The sequence below is a fragment of the Staurois parvus genome, unplaced genomic scaffold, assembly GCF_062004578.1.
Source record: "Staurois parvus isolate SC_StPar_1 unplaced genomic scaffold, SC_StPar_1.0 ptg000105l, whole genome shotgun sequence".
In the NCBI taxonomy this organism is placed as follows: Eukaryota; Metazoa; Chordata; class Amphibia; order Anura; family Ranidae; genus Staurois; species Staurois parvus.
The window spans coordinates 183,730-204,791 of NW_028317901.1; the positions used below are offsets into that span (position 1 = coordinate 183,730).

The following is a 21,062-nucleotide window of genomic DNA, read 5'->3' on the forward strand; positions in this document are numbered from 1 at the left end:
CCAGGTGCTGGCGTTATCATGATGCAGTTCAAGGACACTAACAGATGAGACTATGATTATGCCTTTTCCCCCTAGTGCTCAGTACTAGGACAGCTACATCACTTCCTGTTAAAGAAATTGACAAACTTCTTGGGTGCTAGTAACCAAAAATGAGGTCTTGTAGCTTGTAAAGGCTATAACCACATCTATGCATTTCGCACAGATACATGCTTTGTCAAAGTTATTAAGCAACCAGAAAGGACTGAGGTTATAAAAGAGACAATGGAGCGGTACTATGGCAGGGCAAATTATCAGTTAAAGGGGCCTAACCTCAATATGAATCAAGCCCATTTTATAAACCGTCACCAACATACTATAAATAAGTATTCAACTATTAATAAAATATTTCTAGCACAACAAAAAAAAAAGCAAGATATTTAAAAACTAAATGGTGTGTCATCATTTCAGAAATAAAATATGCATATAATTCTGTAAACAGTGGTCAAAGACATATAAGAATGATTGATTATACCCAATTATAGAATTCTATAGATTAACAAGTTGTATATATTGAAACATATACAATAACTTATATTATACAGTGTCCTTCAGGGTCCTCGTTCAATCCATCTGGTGTCATGGTGCCTAATTTAAATAACCAAAATTTTTCCCTTCTACATAGAAGGGAAAATCTTTCATTAACCGTTAAAGCTCTCTCGTCAATACATTCTATCACTAAAACGTCCATTTTTTTAAAATCTTTGTTATGGTATTGGAGAAAATGACGAACGACACTATGTTGGTGATCACCTTTTGTAATGAGTCGGCGATGCTTGCCGACCCGTTTACGCAGCGTACGTTTAGTGCTTGGTCAATTATAATTTGGCTCTATACCAATAATGCTGAGTATCAGCTACTGATCACTTCCTGTTAGCAGAGTGGATCCAATTCTTCTGACAGCAGAGGATCTAGGGACCTGTAATCCTATAGCCAATACATACTGTATTCCTGAGTGCTGATTGAACTACATATAACAGAAAGCTGGCGAACTTGGGTTGTGTACCCTAAACTCATATTCCTGTAGTCTACTCTTCTGAACAAATCTAATATAGAGATGTTACTAAAGAATTGTGTCTCTTGCATTATCATTCTTTTCTATTCAAATATGTCTAATCCCAGAGTGTCAGGAGGCTTGAAAAGTCAGGGCAACCACTGGGGACAAGAATTATCGAGCGGCCCCTACAGGGGTAACACTACATAAGTTTTACAAGGTGTCTGATCAGACCTGAGCTGATGAATGTTTTGGGTGTGAAGGCCTACAAGCAGTTCTTGGAGCTGCAAGCTGTCTCCAGGCTGTGGTTATGTGGGCTTGTTAGCATTTTTGTTTGCTGTGTTGTCCACTCCTCAGTTTTACTGCATTTGGATGTCCCAGTTATCTCTGGGGCACCCGCTCCTGTACCTCTTAAACAAAACAGGATTTTTGTACTTGCTATAAAATCCATTTCTTGGGAGTTCAGGTCTCAGGTCCCACTCCTCTATTTATTTCAGGTACTTATATAGCGCTGTCAATTTACGCAGCACTTTACATATATATTGTACATTCACATCAGTCCCTAACCCTCAAGGGGTGTACAATCTAAGGTCCCTAACTCACATTCATGCATACACATACTAGGGCCAATTTGCACAGGAATCAATTCACCTACCAGCATGTCTTTGGAATGTGGGAGGAAACCGGAGTACCTGGAGGAAACCCACGCAAGCACAGGGAGAACATGCAAACTCCATGCAGGAGGTGCCATGTTTGGGAATCGAACCCATGACCCATTTACTGCAAGGCAGACGTGCTAACCATTAAGCCACTGTGCCGTCCATACATTTGTTATGTTCTTTTAATTTTCTACAAAACTGAAACATAATGGGAGTGGGAGGGGGTAAACCTGGCTGGCCAACAGCTTTTTGTACATATTGTCAATATCCAGTTCCCCTTGAAGGCAACAGTATAACCCAATTAGCGCTGATTTACTTCTGATCCTTAGTCCCTTAAAGAACACCAAGATACAAATTTTAAGATAGGTAGAAAAAAATCCTACAAACATCCGAGTTACGAACAACTCCTACTTACAAATGGAGGAAGAAACAAGAAGTGAGAGGAAATCTACCCCTAGGAAGGAAAACATACTCCTGTAAGAGTTATAATAGGAAAAAAAAGTGTCCCCACTGAAGGTTTATCACCAATCCTCGTTTCCACAACAACCCAAAATTTTCAAAATCCAGTTGTCACAGGGACAGAAAGTGAGGTGAAATCTTCTGAACAGGGGCACAGATAGCAAAACAAACATTACAGGGGTGTTAACCTTTCCCTATGGTATCCATAAAAAAATTAAGAATATTTTGTTTGACTGGAGCTACACAAAAAATGTACCTGTTCCAACTGACATACAAATTCAGCTTAAGAACAAACCTACAGACCCTATTGTATTCGTACCCCGGGGAGTGCCTGTATTTTATTTATTACAATTACTTATATAGTGCCATCAATTACGCAGCACTTTACATATATTGTACATTCACATCAGTCCCTGTCCTCAAGGAGCTTACAGACTATAGGATTCATCTGAGCTTACAATTTCACATTTGAGAAACAGTGAAAAAAATTACTCAACCCACAATTGTAAATAAGTAGCATGTAAAAACCTTAATTATAAATCATCTTAGAGTTAAACTAATAAGATGTCTTTTCTGCATCAGTCTGCGCATGAGTTTGAGTGGTATACTGTAAAATTTTCATATTGTATAGGACACTGAGGATGGCTCCTGGACGGGCGCTGTTTCTTCCATATGTAGGTTGTGGTCCCTTTAAGGGGGGATGGTTTCTGTGCAGTTGGTGTACTTAGGGGTTCTCACCCATGCAGGGTGAGGGGTTCCAGGACAGTCCAATTACAGGAAATAACTAAATTACTATCCTCTATGCATTAAACATTTCCTATTCCTGCATTTCCTATTGGATGCTGATAACTTGCAAGATTTGGGTAGCCATCATGACACAGGAAACCTGCTTGTTGCAGAGAGATTAGGAGCATTATTAAGGACAGGTACCTGACAAGAAGAGAGAGTAGGTTTCCCCTTACAAGGTCTCCATTTTGCCAGCTTCTTGGAATAGTCTTCCACCATCAGCCAGACAAACTGCAAGAGATTTAGGGGATCCCTGGGTGACCAAGTAATTTGGATGCCTTCGTAGGGGAAGTGCTCCTCGGGCATTCAATGATCTGTAAACTCATTATTTTGCTATGAAAAAGTACTTAATTGACAGACATTACCTTGTGTGCTTATCTGTAGCAGAGCAATGTGGTCAAGATGGCGCCCAGAGTCAGGGGAGAAAGCTGAGAAACTGCTAAAGAGGGCAGGACTATGTACATGGAAAGAGACTTGAATCTTTCACAAGACGTCCCCAAAATTTTCTTAGTATGCAGAAAGTGACGCATGCAACACTCATGGCCACAACAAGCTGTTTTTTGAATCAGGTAATTATTATTAGAGAGTTTTTCATGAAAGATTCTTTACAAACATTTCCAAAAAAAAAAAACAACGCCTTCACAACAAACTGTTTAAAGTGGCACATATTAGGCTATGGCCTTGAGACCCTCGTCCACCATTCTGTGCCTGAAGCAGTGGACCAGTGTCCAGGGTACTGCCTACTTCCGAGGGGAGAACTCCCTGTTTTGCCATTATTTCTCCCACCAGGTGGGGACTCTCCACTTTCCCAGCGTACATCCTGCAAGGGGAGAGTCTTCAGGGATTGGAACAAGATTTGGTCCAATGCCCTGGACCTTTAGAGCACTCTGTAGTTAACTGCACCATATTGCACTGCTGCACCAAGAGTGCCAAAATGCAGAGTCCAGTGCTAAAGGCAATGTTACTGATGTGCCCTGTGGCTTCCATGCAGTCCAGGTACAGTTCCACACAGTGCTGCTGAGGTGTTCCCAATCCGAAAGTTGCAATCATATTGGCTCAGTGGTTTCAATGTTTTGGGGAGGTTTTCTTCATATGAATAAACAAATGTAGTTTTCAATCTTTCAGTAATATCAAAACTACAAACCAGAAACCTGCTTTCAGTAGAGAGAGTTCGTCCATCACCCAAGCAAAAAACTAAGGATTGATGAGAGTGAGATGTGTTGTATGGGGTTTTCTAACAACTTTGTTTGCCAGTGCCATCCACCATCTCACCTGACGATAGCAGCATATGGTCTATTGTCAAGACTTAAAGCACCCTGTGTCCTGTTATGTATGATTAAAATGTTAGCTCTGTGGCCTTTAAACCTAAAACAATGTCTTAAATGTTCAAAGGTAAACAAATAGCAGGAATCAAGTCCAAGTCCAGGACCCAACAATATCAAGCAGCAACATGATCTGATCTTCAAGAGCATACCACAAAACAACCAAGGCAAATGTCTACAAAGATTATCTATGCTTTGTAACCAGTTAGGTAGAAAGAGACAAAAAACTTATTGATTTTTTGGTTGATTTTATTGGTCTGTATTCATCTTTTACGTAAATTTTATTTTGAAACTATACTTGTTTCTGCACAAAGGAAAGTGTTACACATTGAAAAAAAATCACTTGCAATTTTATATATCTAAATGAAAGCACACTTAATTGTACAGGTAGAGATAAGACACCATTAAAAAGCTGTCAAAAACATACATATTTTTAAATCTAAAAAGCATAAAAATACTTTACACACCTCAATGCAGTTTGTCCATTATACATAATACTGATTATAAAGACTGGCAAATGCCTATGTTAGCTTTAAACATTCCAATTTGTCACCATAAACCTACAGCAGACATGAAAGATCATATGACATGTAGAATAATGACACAAGTCCCAAAACCCATAGTGCTCTTTTATGCTTGGGGTGAATGTAGCCGTATTAGTGCACTTGTGACAGAAACAATTGAGTACTGTCTGTGATACTTTTTATATTTTCACTAACATACACTTTTTCAGGACAAGCTTTCAGGGTGAAGAGGGTTGTACCCGAACGTGTGCCCTAAAAAATTGTATGTTACTGCAAATAAAAAAGTATCACAGACGGTACATAATTATTTCTGCTCGTTTATGCAAATTTTGACCAGCTCCTAAGAGTGCAGGCCCATCCGCAACTGTCACTACTGACCCAAAATTATGAAAATGTGGTGTAGGACAAGGTCAAATTTTAACCACAGGTGCTGCTAAACATTTGCATTACAGATTGTCCCAGGTTTCTGAGCTCCCGGGGGTCCGTTGAGGCATGCAACTGCTTCTGTCTGCTGTATGGAAGGCAGACAGAATGTGTAAAGTGAACTCAGGTTCACATCAATGCAGTTTTTAGTGATGCAGAGATAATGTTGGTGCTAAGCACTATAGGAAATGTAGCTGGATTTAGATGAGCTTATCTTTTTGTTCTAATAAATTCTTTATGGCTTTTACCTTGGTTGTGCTGCCCATCCAGGTTCCTAACTGATCACCATAATTATTCACCCAAGGCGTTCAAGTTCCATGGTTAAGGAGATTCAGTCAGTACCATATCTACGTTTAACAGCCATACAACTTGCATAATTAATATATACTTAAAAAAAGGATGACAACCCAGTTGCCCACTCTTCACCATCTTATAGCTAGCCAAAAATATATTTTACCATTCTTACAAAAGGGGGTAAACAATAGATTTGTAGTTTAGCAAGAATAATTTATAGCATTATAGGCAAGCTAGACTTGGAGTTACAAACAATACTGGCATATAGATTACACCTGCCCACATTTGTGTAGATGAACATTTTTGCCAGGTGGTAAGGAAAGCAATGAGGAGGTGTAAAGTGATAAGGAAAGCAAAAGGAAGGTGTATAAGTTACAGTAACATTCACAGTTTTACTAAAACAGAAATGATAGGAATAGCCCCATGACTTCACTAGCTGAAAATTACCATAAGACACATCAAGTCTTCTGGTACATGCCACAGTTGCTAGACTATCAGTCTGGGCCTGGTAATGATGTTATACATGTCTGGACCTTGTAGGCCAGCCTGATGATCACTTAGATGTGTTGTTCTGCCTACATTTTCAGCTGTAGCATACATTTTTGTGAGAATATTTGATGTTTAGGAAAACCTTTACGTCTGACTATACATGTGCATACAACTTAAAAGAACAAATAAGCACTGTACATTCTGTATAGCACAAATATTGAAAGTACCTCATTCCCACAAGAAAGATCAAGTACACAAGACGACAACTTGTCCTTCACTCTCTTACCCATTTGCTATGTTTGCATCTTCCACGCTTGGGTCATTAGCCTTTTTATCCCACTAGCCCAAGGCATCAGACATTAACCTAGATAGAGCTAAAGGGACTTTATAAAATGATTTTGTTTTGATCATGTGTAAAAAAAAAATCATAAGTGTGGTATATGTTTGTGCTCTAAATCAGAGAAAAATTACTTTAAGGACATGATTTAAAGGTAAATAAAAAACGGTTGGCAAAAAGAAAAATCATTTTAATTATTATTTATATACTTCTATACTAATATTACCCATACTAGAAACCAGTTATATGTACGTTTCCAAATATCAGAAAGTAAAAATACAAATATTTTTGATGGTGTAATGTTTAATATATGACCATAAACTCTCTTCATGCTGTTATAAGTGCTGCTTCATAATTTATTCTAGAGAATCCCTGGCATTTTAATTGGCTGCAATCTAAGACCCCATAAAGCTTACAGCATACACACATTGGGGTAGATTTACTAAAAACAGTGCACTCTGAACCTGGTGCAGCTGTAAATTGTAGCCAATCAGCTTCTAAAGTCAGCTTGTTCAATTAAGCTTTGGCAATAAAACATGGAAGCTGATTTCTAAGCAGCTTTGCACCAGATTTTGCACTTTCCAGTTTTCGTAAATAAACCCCAATATTTTAACAGCGTTATAAAAAGGAACTCTGAAGTTTTCACAACCATTTGTCAGGGAAATACAACATGCAAATACAGTTGCCCAGTATTAAACTGTATATAAGTGTCAAAAGGCATGACCTGGTCATTATATAGTGACAACTTTCTTCATCTGCAACTTGATGAGATCACTTAGACTGCAATTTCAAATCATGATTTTAACAATTATTTTCCCTATCACTTTATTTGAACAGGTCCTCAGACATTTTCAAGCAATATGGACAATCTGAGACCAACAGGCAGTATACCAACATCACTTGTTAATATTGGTTAGCCAATGCACTATGTTGTGCAACCGCTAGTGAAAACTACTTGCGGCTTGGTCAACGTTAAAGAAAAGTGATATGCCCGAGACAAAAACAGGCATTGTTTGGTAATGGAATGAAGTATATTTTAGGCACAATGGTCCATCTTTCTTAAAGAAAAAGTTATCTGAAGCATCAAATGCCACCATTACTTCACAGTCCGGTTTTATAAAAAAAAAGGGTGGCTCACTAAGCTCAAAACACTTGTATTATACTGTGGCATATATTGGACCTTAAACCCCTGATATGTTCTCAGGCTCACATGCCTGACCTATCCAAGTGAAATTGCTGACTTCTATCAACAGACTAAAGTCCTTATATAACATATGCAGTATATCCTGTGCAAGGGTTTCTCGTACTTCCCCATTTATTCTTACTGTAACTGGCATTTAGGTCTCAATTCATTTTAAACGTGTCACATATATATATATGCATGTACCCAATTTCATGGCTCTATAAAAGAGGTACATTTATTGGTTAACTGATGTGTATGCCATTCTTTTTTAAGATGTTGAATACTTCTATAGTGGTCCGTAAGAAGAGAATGTGCACTGGAATATAATGCAGGGTAATTCCTGATTACAAGTATTTTAATATTATTGCTTTGCATAGAAGCAATTGACTGGATGCCTTACGATCTTGGTGGTACCCAAAAAGAATAAAGGCTTCTGCAGCCCTTAATGTGGGCCCTTGCTCTCTTTATGAGTAAAGTGGCATAGTTCAATGTCAGCTTGCAAAGTGTTCAAGGATAGCCATATGACAGAAGTAATACTGCTCTGGAGTCTGTATGCTTAGTGCTCGTTGTTTCCGCATTCGCTGAACTGTCTTTTGGATGTTCAAGGAGCCCACATCCTCTATTTGGGATAAACAGATATCGAGTGTGCAGAAAGTACCTGAAATATAACATTACCTATTAGTTATTGACAGCATCATATGCAGGTTTGTTGTTACTGGCCTACAGAATCACACTAATATTCCTTCAGCAATGTAATTACATTTTTTTTCAAAGAAACCTAATCAACATAAAGGATCGTATAATTATTCAACATGAGCAAATTGACTAGTAACTAAGCAGTAAGAAATGTGAGCAGCAAGCATTAGTGATTTCTCTCAACTAAAGATGCCAGAAAGAGATGTATGTATGTATATACAATGTGTGTGTATATATATATATATATATATATATATACACACACACACACACAGTTGTGTTCAAAGTAATAGCAGTCAGACATCACTAACCTGATCAATCACTGTTTTTGGTAGAAATGATATTTCTACATGGCAAATAATTTACTAGCAGGTGTAGTAGAGTAATAGAAATCCAACAGACCCAACAGTCATGATATGCATGCTGCTGATTCTGTGTAATTGAATCACTAATTGAAAGGGGCATGTTCAAAATAATAGCAGTGTGGAGTTCTATTAGTGAGGTCATTCATTCTTTGAAAAACAGGTGGCAATTATTGCCCTTATTTAAGGAAGGAAGGCAGCAAATGTTGTACATGCTGGTTACAGTGCATTTCTCTCTGAAATTCTGAGGAAAATGGGTCGTTCCAGACATTGTTCAGAAGAACAGCGTATCTTCATTAAAAAGTTGATTGGAGAAGGGAAAACATATAAAGAAGTGTGGAAAATGATAGGCTGCGCAGCTAAAATGATCGCAAATGCTTTAAAATGGCAACCAAAACCTGAAAGACGTGGAAGAAAGCGAAAAATTACCATTCGAATGGATAGAAGAATAGCCAAAATGGCAAGGACTCAGCCAACAATCAGCTCCAGGAAGATTAAAGAAGGTCTAAAGTTACCTGTGAGTACTGTTACAATTAGAAGACGCCTATGTGAAGCCAAGCTATCTGCAAGAAGCCCCCGCAAAGTCCCACTGTTGAAAAAAAGACGTGCTGAAGAGGTTACAATTTGCCAAAGAGCACATTGACTGGCCCAAAGAGAAATGGCGCAACATTTTGTGGACTGATGAAAGTAAGATTGTTCTTTTTGGGTCTAGTGGCCGGAGACAGTTTGTCAGACGACCCCCAAACACTGAATTCAAGCCACAGTACACTGTGAAGACAGTGAAGCATGGTTGTGCAAGCATCCTGATATGGGGATGTTTCTCATACTACGGTGTTGGGCCTATTTATCGCATACCAGGGATCATGGATCAGTTTGAATACATCAGAATACTTGAAGAGGTCATGCTGCCTTATGCTGAAGAGGAAATGCCCTTGAAATGGGTGTTCCAACAAGACAACGACCCCAAACACACCAGTAAAAGTGCAACATCTTGGTTCCAGACCAACAAGATTGACGTTATGGAGTGGCCAGCCCAATCCCCGGATCTTAATCCAATAGAAAACTTGTGAGGTGACATCAAAAATGCAGTTTCTGAGGCAAAACCAAGAAATAGAGAAGAACTGTGGAATGTAGTCCAATCATCCTGGGCTGGAATACCTGTTCACAGGTGCCAGAAGTTTGTTGACTCCATGCAACACAGATGTACAGCAGTTCTCAGAAACAGTGCTTATATAACTAAATATTCATTAAGTGATTCAAAGGAAAGCAAAATCTTCAAACATTTTTCAGTTTATATAGTGAATATTTGAGTTTGTAAAGAAGAATACAAACTGCTATTTTTTTGAACAGTCTAATATTCACTTTTCTTCAATTTTTTTTGAGGAACAACACAAATTTGATATATTTTTCTAAATGTTTTGATTTGGAATAGAATGTGTAGTGTTCCCAATGCATTTGTGTGTATGGAAATAAAAGCTGTTAGAAGGATTTTGAGCTTTATTCACTTTTTTCAACACACTGCTATTATTTTAAACACAACTGTATGTTCTTATTGCCTAAAAAATACGTTGATCATTCCTGTAGCAATTAAAGTATAACTAAAGGCAAAACTTTTATTCAATTCCAGAGACGGTGGAGAGAGATTAGATCTCCAGTTCGTTTTTATTGCTGCCTATTAACCATTAAGAAGATTCACCCTCTCTATTTGTCTTGATTACTATTATCATTGAAAGTGAAAGTATAGGAAATCCCACATTTTGGGTTGCCCCCAGAAAAGTAACAGAGGTAAAATCTTCCAATGGGGACACTAGTTCTGGTGATCTGAGGGTCCCCAAGAGATTCCCTTATTTTGTAGGAATTTCCTCTCACTTCCTGCATAGCTATGGTACAGGAAGTAAAGGGAAATCTTTGAAATGGGACATAGATGGCAGAAAAAAAAATCTTACATGGATTATAACCTTCCCTTGCTCTATCCAAAATGTAAAAAAAAAAGAAAAAAAGAAAAAAAGAAAAAAGTGTGGCCTATAGCTCCACTTTACCCCCTTGTTGACCAGGCCATTTTTTGCGATACAGTGCTGCGTTACTTTAACTGACAATTGCGCGGTCATGCAACGCTGTACATAAATTAAATTTATGTCATTTTTTCCCCACAAACAGAGCTTTCTTTCAGCGTTATTTGATCACCTCTGCATTTTTTATTTTTTGCACTATAAACGAAAAAAAGACCATTTTGAAAAAAAACAAAAAAACAATATTTTTTTAATTTTTCCAATAAAACATATCCAATAAAAAAAATCAAACTTCTTCATAAATTTAAGCCAAAATGTATTCTGCTACATGTGTTTGCGAAAATAAATCCCATTAAAGTGTATATGAATTGGTTTACATGAAAGTTATAGCGTCTACAAATGGCGGTATATATATATATATACTGGAGTTTGTTTTTTATACTAGTAATGGCGGTGATCAGCGACTTATAGCCGGACTGCGGCGGGCATTCTGACACTGGGGGGGAACTGCCACTGACATCCCCAGTGACACTAATACAGTGATCAGTGCTAATAAAAAGCACTGACACTGTACTAATGACACTGGACAGGAAGGGGGTTAACTGTGTACATTTTACTGTGTGCTGTGTTTTACGAGGGAGACATGCTGTTCTTTTATCTCTCTGCTGTGCAGAGATACAAAACAGCATGCCTATGCTGACAGAGAGAGACCTGTGTTGTTTACGTATATATACACACACACGTGATTTTGCGCAGCCCTGCCAACCTGTAGCAGTATTTCTGCTATAGGGAGGAGGGCAGACTGACAATTTCAAATATAAGTAAAAGATCTTTGGATTACATTGTATTAAAAACTTTTGTTTCTCTATATTTAAGGTTAATTCTCATTTACTAGACCATTAGAACATTGAACCAGACTAGTTTAATAATGAATCTGCTATTGACAATTACTTCTTTTTGAAATGTTGTAAAACAATCCACTCCATTCAAGCACTGGAGGCTAATAAATAAATGGCCATTACTAGGGAACATGATCATTTAGATTCAAGTATTCTTCTACATTCTTCAGTTTTCTTTAGATTTATTATACAGACTTGGTTGGAATTTAATTTTGTTTCTTCTAATTTTATATAGCACAGGTTATAATTGGTACTATAACCAATTAATTTTTTAGCCAAATAGTTTTTCACCATTTATATTTATACTTCAAGGCCAAACTTATTATTCTTATTTTAGTTAGCATGACCAATGACTTATGAAGAACACATTTTTCAATTGAGATCCAGAAGGTGCTGAACTTTTCCATGATACTGGTATATTCAGATTCTTGGGCATTTGCAGAGAACTTGCAGAAACACTGTAATTTTCAATGGCTGGATTTGACAGAACTGTTATTTGGGGGTTGGAACATATCACAGATTTGACATTCTTTTACTATGTGATATATTACTCAATTTTGTAGGATTTGTTTGTCAGGTGTGGAAGATCTGCTGATTGACATGGCCCTACCCTGTCCATTTTCTGATCTGTAAGCACATCAGAGAAATGCTGACTCCATGTTTCAATAGTATAAAGGTTGTTATAATATCACATTTTCTTTTCTTTCTCTAGGCAGCTTCTCATTTCTCAGCTGTGTAAAGACACAAGGGGGTTGATTTACTAAATGCAAATAGGCTGTTCACTTTACAAGAGAATTTTCCCTTAGCCTAGTGAATGAAATAAAGCTTTGATGACTTCCATGATTCAATCACGTACGAGCAAAAATACAATTTTTTCCTTGCAAGTCATGGGTATTCTTTGCAAGGAAAACTTTCTCCACATTCACTAAGCTAGGGGAAAATTCCCTTGCAAACTGAACAACCTATCTGCCCTTAGTAAATCAGTCCAAGTTAGTAAATGCCCTCTGTTTTTGATGGACACCACCTGACCTGTAGAACTCTTATTTAACTGCAATTTCAACTTTTCTCTGTTTGCTCTTGTTCTTGGAATTTTCATGTCATAGTTACTAGAGTGGTTTAACATTTTTCATCCACTAGACCATTTTAGCCTGATGACCCAAGTGAGACCCTCTAACAAAAAAGGGGGCAATTGAAACGAAAAGGAGAAGAACTATGTATGTAAAAAATTAATTTTTGTTTTCTTTGTCAGTAATATGTGTGTTGGTAATGTAATATAAAATGACTGATCTTTTGCATTTCCAGTAATAGACATTAGCTCCTACCAAGATGCAGTGTCTAAGAAGTACATGATCTTCAACACAACTTCCACAAAGTGTGGTAACTAATGTTGTAGCCTTTGGGATTTCCACACTGGAAACAACTGACAAACAGGTTGACAAGTGTCAAATTGTAAAACTAATCAGGTGGCAGACAGGCAGCAACTCAAGACTGAATATACAGTAAGTGGTCTAGCCATGTTATTAATGGAAGCAGAAGATCAGCAGTGGAAACTAGGAGATAAGTCAACACAGATTACATATCAGGGAATATACATGACAAAGTTCCACGGTGCCAAGTAGCAGACATTTTGCTTAGGCTCCTGACTGAAATCAAGCATCACAAGCATTTTGTAGTATGCCTTCGCTGCATTGCCACACTTCTAGCACACACACGTAGAGGACCAGTACACCTGGCCAGACTAGAATGCCTCTGGAAGAAGGCACCAAGCTGCAAAAGGTTGGCAGTCATGGGGTTACAAAGAGTGTTGCCTCCTTCCCCCCACTTCACAACACACATAACAATACCTGTTCGTCCAATGCCTGCACTGCAGTGTACTACAATGGGAGGGCCCCCTGAAAGCCCTTTCCACTGGTTTCCCATTTCATTCACCAGTCTTCTCTGCTCTTTCTTCACAGCATCCCGAAAATGGATAAGGGCACCTGCAGAGCTAGGTACCCCAAAATCTGGCCAGCTTAGAAACTGCATATGACTAATTTGCCTTCTCTCACGACCCTGCAAAACCAGAAATAAATATTAAGAAAATAAGGATTTTTGTACTTACTGTAAAATCAGTTTCTTGACGTTCCTTAAGGACACAGGATTTAGTTATTCTGATATGATTGAGCTATGCTATCACCTTCAAGAAGATTAGGACACTGGCAAACAGGCTTTTGGCCAGCAGGTATAACCCTCCCAACTCCCAGCATGCCTCTGTGTCATAGAAAAGCAGTACACAAAAACTAAGGGGTGAGAATTGTGTCCCTTAAACTTTAAAAAACAGATTTTATGATCAGTACACAAATCTTGATTTATTTATTGTTCATTAAGAAACACTGGATTCCGTTTATCCAGTACGAATTGGACGTCCAAAAGCAACCCAAATGAGGGGTGGACAACAGCATACTGAACATTAACAGGCCCAAAAAACAAACAATAAAAATGGGGGCAGCATGCAGCTCAAAGAGCTAGCTGAAGGACCTTACATCCAAAGCTGGTAACAAATGAGTCCTGAACAACCATCTAATAAAACTTTGAAAAAGTGTGAACAGAAGACCACTTGTCAACCTTGCAAATTTCTGAAACAGTTGCCTGTGCCTAAAAGCCCTCGACAGGAAAAGGAGTTTCTTTGTTCTTGAAGAATTATCATTTTCTTTCATTATTCAGTTCCTGATTGGACGAAGTACATGTAGTACTTTGTCTCATTTTCCTAAGTGCCCTGTAACACTAACTACAATTTTGGACATAGCACCTCCCCCATGGTGCATGAACTTCCAACACTGCAGCTAGCAATGAGAGTGCTGCGTTGAGAGCAACCACCTATCTTTAACTCCCAGCACTTGAACAGGTTGTCCAGGAGGAGCTGCATAAGAGATGTCCCATACAAAAGTGGTCTTTGAAATAAGGTCACAAAGGCTAAGATTTGTCTCTTGATGGTACACAAGTCCAAATGTTGATTGTAAAAACTTTAGGATATGTCCTACAGAGTATTTCCTGTAGTGAAACTTTCTTTGCTCTCACCAGGTGAAGTAAGCTTTCCATGTACCAAGGTAGACATTATGAAAGGTCAATGTCCTTGCTTTTAAAAGTGTGGGAACTACTGATTTAGAGAAACCCCCTGTCCTTCAAGACCTGGTCTTACCATTAAAGCCAGTGACCTCAAACAATATGGACCTAGAATTTTGATTGGAAGACAGAATTTCTCAGGTGTCCATATTCCCTGCACTGACAACATGCCTAAGACTTCATTCCAGCCCTTCTGGCTGGCATCTCTTGTGATGATCTTCCGTGACAGTAGGAGAAAGGTTTTCCCCACTCCAGTTTATTCCTGAGCCACAAGGGCACAGATAACCTGATCTTAGATGTCAGGTGAATAGGTTTGTCTAGAGACTGTCCTATGACAACAGAATGTTGTGTTGTAGGGTCTGGGGTGGAAGTGAGAAAAAGGTATTGCAAGTAGTGTTGAGTACCTACAGCAAAACTGAGATAGTGTTGATGCGCTAGAAAGATGAGGATATATAACTATGTATCCTTGATGTTCACTGAGGCTACAAAGTATCTGTTTGGTAAAGGGAGGCTTTGAACGACTTTGTGGTTTCCATGCAGTATTTTTGGTACGAATTAAGTCATTTAAATGCCTCCTTTTGGTTTTGGAACAGAGAAAAAGTTTGCGTAAAAACCCTCAAACCTTTTCTCCATTATCGCAACTGCAATAACTCACTGGTTCAAAGGGTCTGCAAGGGTGTAATGGAGGCCTGCTAACCTTTGTGGAGACAAAGGGTAGGTTGGATAACAGGACGCAGAATGGAGACAGAGAGCAGAACATCTGAGGTATTTGCAAACCAGGTGCCCGCATAGGCCAACAGACTTGCCCCAACTTCATCTTCATGATGAAGAGGACTTGTCTACAAGTTTTGAGGCCCAAGGTTTGTGGTTGTACTGGTTCTCTCCCTTAGGCTTGGCTCTGGTGTGGAAGGCCTGGGAGAGAAAAAAACAACTGCTTTTGGCTTTAGAAGGGGAAGAAGACTTGACCATTTGAAGATTAGGTGTCTTCTGCTGGTGAAGATGAATGCTATCACTGAGGCCCTCCCTTCATGACATTGAACATTGAAGCAACAGAAAGATGCTCATCATCAAAAGGCATGCATATTAAGCAATTTTACATTGCTGTTCCAACACTCTAGACCAACATTTTAGGTACAGAGATCCCCTTATGTCCACAGACAGGAGACTCATTTGAAAGATAAGATGCATAATATCTACTAGATCGACAGCAAAATAATTTAGGGCTGAAGGCAAAAGCTCTAAACGCTCTACACCTACAGTGTACAATCAGGAAGAAATGTAGCTGGATCCTTTGACATCATCAGGTCTGAAAGGTTGATATCTTGGCTATAGCAGGCTACGAAGCAGGGTCTGATATAAAAAAATAGGGATTTTTTTTACTTACCTGTTAAACCCTGTTCCTAGATTACAGTACAGGTCCCAGGGTACTTTAAATCTTTACCATGGGTTATTGGCTACCACCTGTTCAGCCTATAAAAACCCCTTCCCCAGGCGACCCTCTGTTTTTTACTAAGCAATCAGAAGAAAATCCCAGGCCAAAAAGGTAGGGTATCCTGCATTGTACCCCAAGAAATGGATTTTACAGACAAGTCAAAAAACCCTTATTTCCTAATCATATAGTACAGGTCACAGACAACATATGACGTCCCCCAAACAACACAACATGACAAACAATGCCGACAGGCTCAAACAAGTGAATCAGGTTCCTAACTCTAAGAGTGGCTTGAAGAACTTTTAAGGTCAAAGTTGACTTAAAGTGGTTGTAAACCCTTATGTATACCCAGTGAAGTGACTGGTCTCAGGGGATACACAGAAATGAAACAAATTCTCCTACATAAGTTGTACATGTTTATCTGCAGTCTTCTCTTCTTTGCAGCCAAAGTTTATAGTTTGTATAGCCTGTTTTTAGCTTACAGGAATCAGGGGGCAGGGAGCTGAAGTTACACTCAGTGAGGAGAGCTGAGAGCTGATTGGAGGGAAGGGCCCCACCCGCCCTTCACACAGCACACAGGAACAGAGCTGTCAATCGCAGACTGTGTGCTGGAGCTCCCTCCCCTGTCACGAGGCAATGGAAAGAAATGACACTCAGTACTCTGAAGACTAGTACACACTATAGAGGGTTATGCTTTGTTTATATTTCATGTTAAGTTTACAACCACTTTAAGCAGAGGCCTAAACATTCACCTGATAAAAATTCACAAATGTGTAAACTGAGGGCCAGGTGGCAGCCTTGTAAATCTGAGAAACAGTGCTTAAAAGCCCAAGGGACACTAACTGAACAGGTCGAGTGAGCCTTTAAAAGGAAAGGAGGAGTACTATCCTTTCAGGGGTAAGCTTTAATGATAACCTGCCCAATCCACTTTGAGATGGTGGAACCAGATGCAGGACATCCCCTGCAAGGACCCGCAGAAAAGACAAACAGAGAATCCAAAGTTCGGATGGAAGTAGCGGCAGACAGATAAACATGCACTGTGCGTACCACATCTTAACAATGTAGAGGTAACTCTTTGGGTGTTGTAAGGGACCGCCCGGCGGTACCACTAGCACTCCACTGGTCGGATGTTCCCAGCGCACGGAGTCTAAGCCCCAGGGTACTTGTTCACCAGGGCCCCTGATGGTGGGGATGGACTTGGAGTACCCCAGGACCAGGTCGTGACTACTGAGGACACCCGTCAGTGGTAGGGGTATTCGCCAGGGGCTCCCACGGGAGAGAGCCAGGTATGAGGAGGTCTGGAGACCCCGTAGAGAGGGACGGATGGATGGATGGATGGATGGCTGAGTAGGAGCAGGGTCATACAAGCCGGGTCGGTAACTATGGGGACGGTGCGGTACAGAGCAGCGGGCAGAGAATAGTCGGGTCACACGCCAGGTCAGCAACAGCAGGTCAGATCCAATAGGGGGCATACAGGAGAGAGGTCAGGCAAGCAAGGGTCAAAACAGGAGAAAACAGCAAGGTCAGGGCACAATCCGGGTCAGCAACTTACTTCAGACAGGTTCACAGGTTCACAGGATACAAAAGACCAAAAGGCACTGAATGACAGCTCAGGGCCGTTTAAATATCCCGCCCTGCGCTGTCATTGGTGCCAGGCGCGCGCCCGCGGTCACTACTGCGCATGCGCGAACCTGATTGCCGCGGTCGGCCAAGTCCCAGGGCTCGCGTACAGGGAGGTGTACTGCGCCTGCGCCGGGACCAGCGGCGCGACGATCCCCGACAGGTGTTTAGAAGCAGGGCACAGAAAGGGTAGGATGATATCCTGAAAAGTGGAGGGAGCAAACCACCTTAGGGAAGAAGGATGTCCCTGGTCTCAAAACAACCTTGCCTTTATGAGGACCATGGAAGGGTTCCTTAAAGGATAGGGATATGATAGCCATGAGAAATCAACTGTACAAGTAAAGTTAACCAAGGGAATATTTTGAATGGACACAAAGGGTGGCTTCTGTGGAGTTGATAGGACCAAATTGAGATCTTAAGGTGAGACAGCAGAATGAATAGTGGGAGCGATATGAGCCACCACTTGAACAAACTCCTTTTCCAGGAAATGAGTGACCAGTAATCTCTGAAGCAGAATGGACCATGCAGAGACTTGAGCCTTCAGTGTGCTCAAGGCCAAATGCTGCTTCAGACCAGTTTGGAAAAGGACAAGATACGTCCCATGGAGTATTGTCTAGGACAGTGGTCTCCAAACTGTGGCCCAGGGGCAAGATGCGGCCTTTTGCTTGCTTTTATCCAGTCCTTGTGGCAATATTTCATCCTCTGACTCCAACAATGGGGCATAATTCCCCCCATTGACACCAACAAAGGAGCAACATTCCTCCAAATTACACCAACAATGGGGCACAGTTCCTCCCAATGACACCAACGATGGGACACAATTTCTCCTAGTGACACCAAAAATGGGGCATGACTCTTCCCACTCAGTGACACCAATGATGGGGCACAATTCCTCTTACTGACACCAAAAGTGGGACATTGTTTTCTTCCACTGATGCCAGGAATTTCTACTTACAATGGCCACAATTTGCCCCCCCCTAAAGTCTGAAGGACAGTAAATTGGCCATTTGTTTATAAAGTTTGGAGACCCCTGTGTTTAGCCCCATGTGAATTAAGCCTTCCAAGTGTGTTGATAGCATTACATTGCGGTGATAGCACTGCAAATTCCTAGCTTTAAGCAGCACTGTAATGACAGAGTTAGAAAGTCCCTGAGCTTTCAGCCAAGCTATTATAGTCAGCAACTGTGTGGCAGGATGGTAGGCCAGTTCTTGAGACAGCAGGTCTTGTTTATCTGAAAGTGCCCACAGAGTGTCTCCTAGGGGTTTGAGGATGTTTGAATACCAAGTGCTTCTCGGACCATCAATGCCACCAAGATCACCAAAATGCCTTCCATCTCGAACCTGCGAAACAGGTGAAGGAGAATATTTCATGGAGGGAAGTGTATATTAGTCAGCACTGATGCCATGGGGTGACCAGTGAGCCCACTGTAAAGACCTTTGATTTTTTTGAGAAGACCAACAGATCTACATCCAGAGTCCCCTAGAGGTGACCAATATTCCAGAACACTTCAGAATAAAGTGGCCATTCCCCTGCATCTACGTGCTGATAACTGAGAAAGTCAGCCTGCAAACTGTCTATCCCAGGAATGTGAACTGCAGACAAGGCTGGAACCTGCCATTGGTCTAAAACCGTTATTAGGTACACATTTCAAATGGCCATGTGACATCTGACACTGCTATGATGGTTTATGTATGGCATGGAAATTCTGGACTTCCTTGATGACCATGTCACCACCCGAGCCCGATAGGCTGGCAACCATCATGAGAACTGTCCAAGTAAACAGAAGAAACAACTTCTCTGACTCCAGTACAGGGCTGATCAGCCACCAGGATAACCTCTCTTGGGGCAGAAGGGCATGGGCATGTCCAAGGACTGCTGGAGCTGTAAAGGCCTGGAGTGCAACTGAGCAAATCTCAATGCCTTGAATGTAGCTCAGCACCCTCAATAAAATTCGGATTTGGAAGCTTTTTGGAGCAAAGGTTTTGGGCATGACCTCAAGGGGTCAGCATTCATTCCTGGGGGAGTAATACTCTGGTTTGAGCTGTGTCCAAGACTAGGCCCATGTACTTCAAGCATGCAACTCAAACTTCTATAGGTTTAAAATACACCCAAAGCTCTGAACCATCCGCACTGTCCACCACAAATTGGTCATCAGACCTGGGGTGGATTGATGCTTCAAAAGGAAGTTCTCCAAACATCCAATAATGTGGAATCCCCTAAAGCACAACAGTGCAAGAATCGTGGCAAGCACCTTGATGAATACCTTGGGACTGTGGACAGACCAAAGAAAAGAGCCATAAACTGGAAATACTGCTCAACCACCACAAATTTCAGAAGCTTCTGATGCGGGAAAGAAGGTGATATGCAAATACACATCCTTGTTGTTTTTGGATGATAGAATGAAATGTCTCTTGTTGCAGAGATTCAACAACAGACGGAGTAAATTCCATCTGGAATTTTTGGACCCTAAGAAGGTGTTGAGAACCTTTTGGTCTGGTATGGGCAAATGCCCCACTGGACTTCAGAACCATAAACAGATTAGAATAATAGCCCTAAATATTGTTCCTCATTAGGAACTAATACAGTCACTCCTGAAGTGTTTTTGTTAATTTCTTAATTTTTTATACATGATAATATCTACTTTTTGCTAGATATTACTTTAAACCCCCAAACAATTATATATTTTGAGAAAGCAGAAACCCTGTAGAATAAAATGGTGGCAGCTGAATTCTCTTTTATGTTGCATGATATATGCACAATTGTTTATCAAATGCATATTTTCTTTAGGAAAAATTACACTAAATGCATTTTAGTGCAAACATGCACAATATAATAAACAATTTTTGGTGAAATATAAAAGAGAGGGTTTCATCAAGTAAAAAAAGACTAAACATGTTAAGCTTTAAAATTGCATGCACTTGTGATATTGGAAAAACCCAAAATTGTCTATACACGATGCTTCAAAAAGCATTTATGGGTTATCAGTTTAGAGTCTATGGTGAATTATGGCTCTAGAATTATTGATCTTGCTCATTCACAGTGATATCTCACATATGTTGTGCAATTTGTTTTTACCTTAGGTCCAGCATTTGGAAATGGTTCTAACTTCAAACAGGAGTTCACCTCATTCACCAAAACCAAAAACTTTCAGTTTAGGAAAGATTGAGGGCAACCGTCCACACTCCTGGGAGGAATTCTTTGACTCTGACACTCCACATCCTTCTTTCTCCTCACTTATCATCTTCATTGGGAAACAATGTTGCCATGATGGACGAGTTGGATAATGACTCATTAGGGGATACTGACTGGTGGCACCTACACCTTGCACATCCTGTGATCCCAACAAGGAATGGGAGTACCTGAGGAGATGAGGGAATACTCACAGGATTGGAGATTCCATGGAGAGTTCCAAGACCCAGTTGCAGAGTTTTGAACA

General features: G+C 40.2%; 1 protein-coding gene across 1 annotated transcript in view; it reads right to left on the reverse strand.

Moving 5' to 3' along the window:
* Positions 1-4,484: 4,484 nt before the first annotated feature.
* Positions 4,485-21,062, reverse strand: part of PTPN9 (protein tyrosine phosphatase non-receptor type 9) — a 61,195-nt gene continuing 44,617 nt past the window's right edge. Inside the window, exons 12-13 of the mRNA XM_089671352.1 lie at positions 13,317-13,524; positions 4,485-8,164 (exon numbers count right to left, since the gene is read on the reverse strand). Of these exons, the coding sequence (XP_089527478.1) occupies positions 7,998-8,164; positions 13,317-13,524 (375 nt within the window). The 3' untranslated portion in view covers positions 4,485-7,997. The remainder of the gene's footprint in view (positions 8,165-13,316; positions 13,525-21,062) is intronic.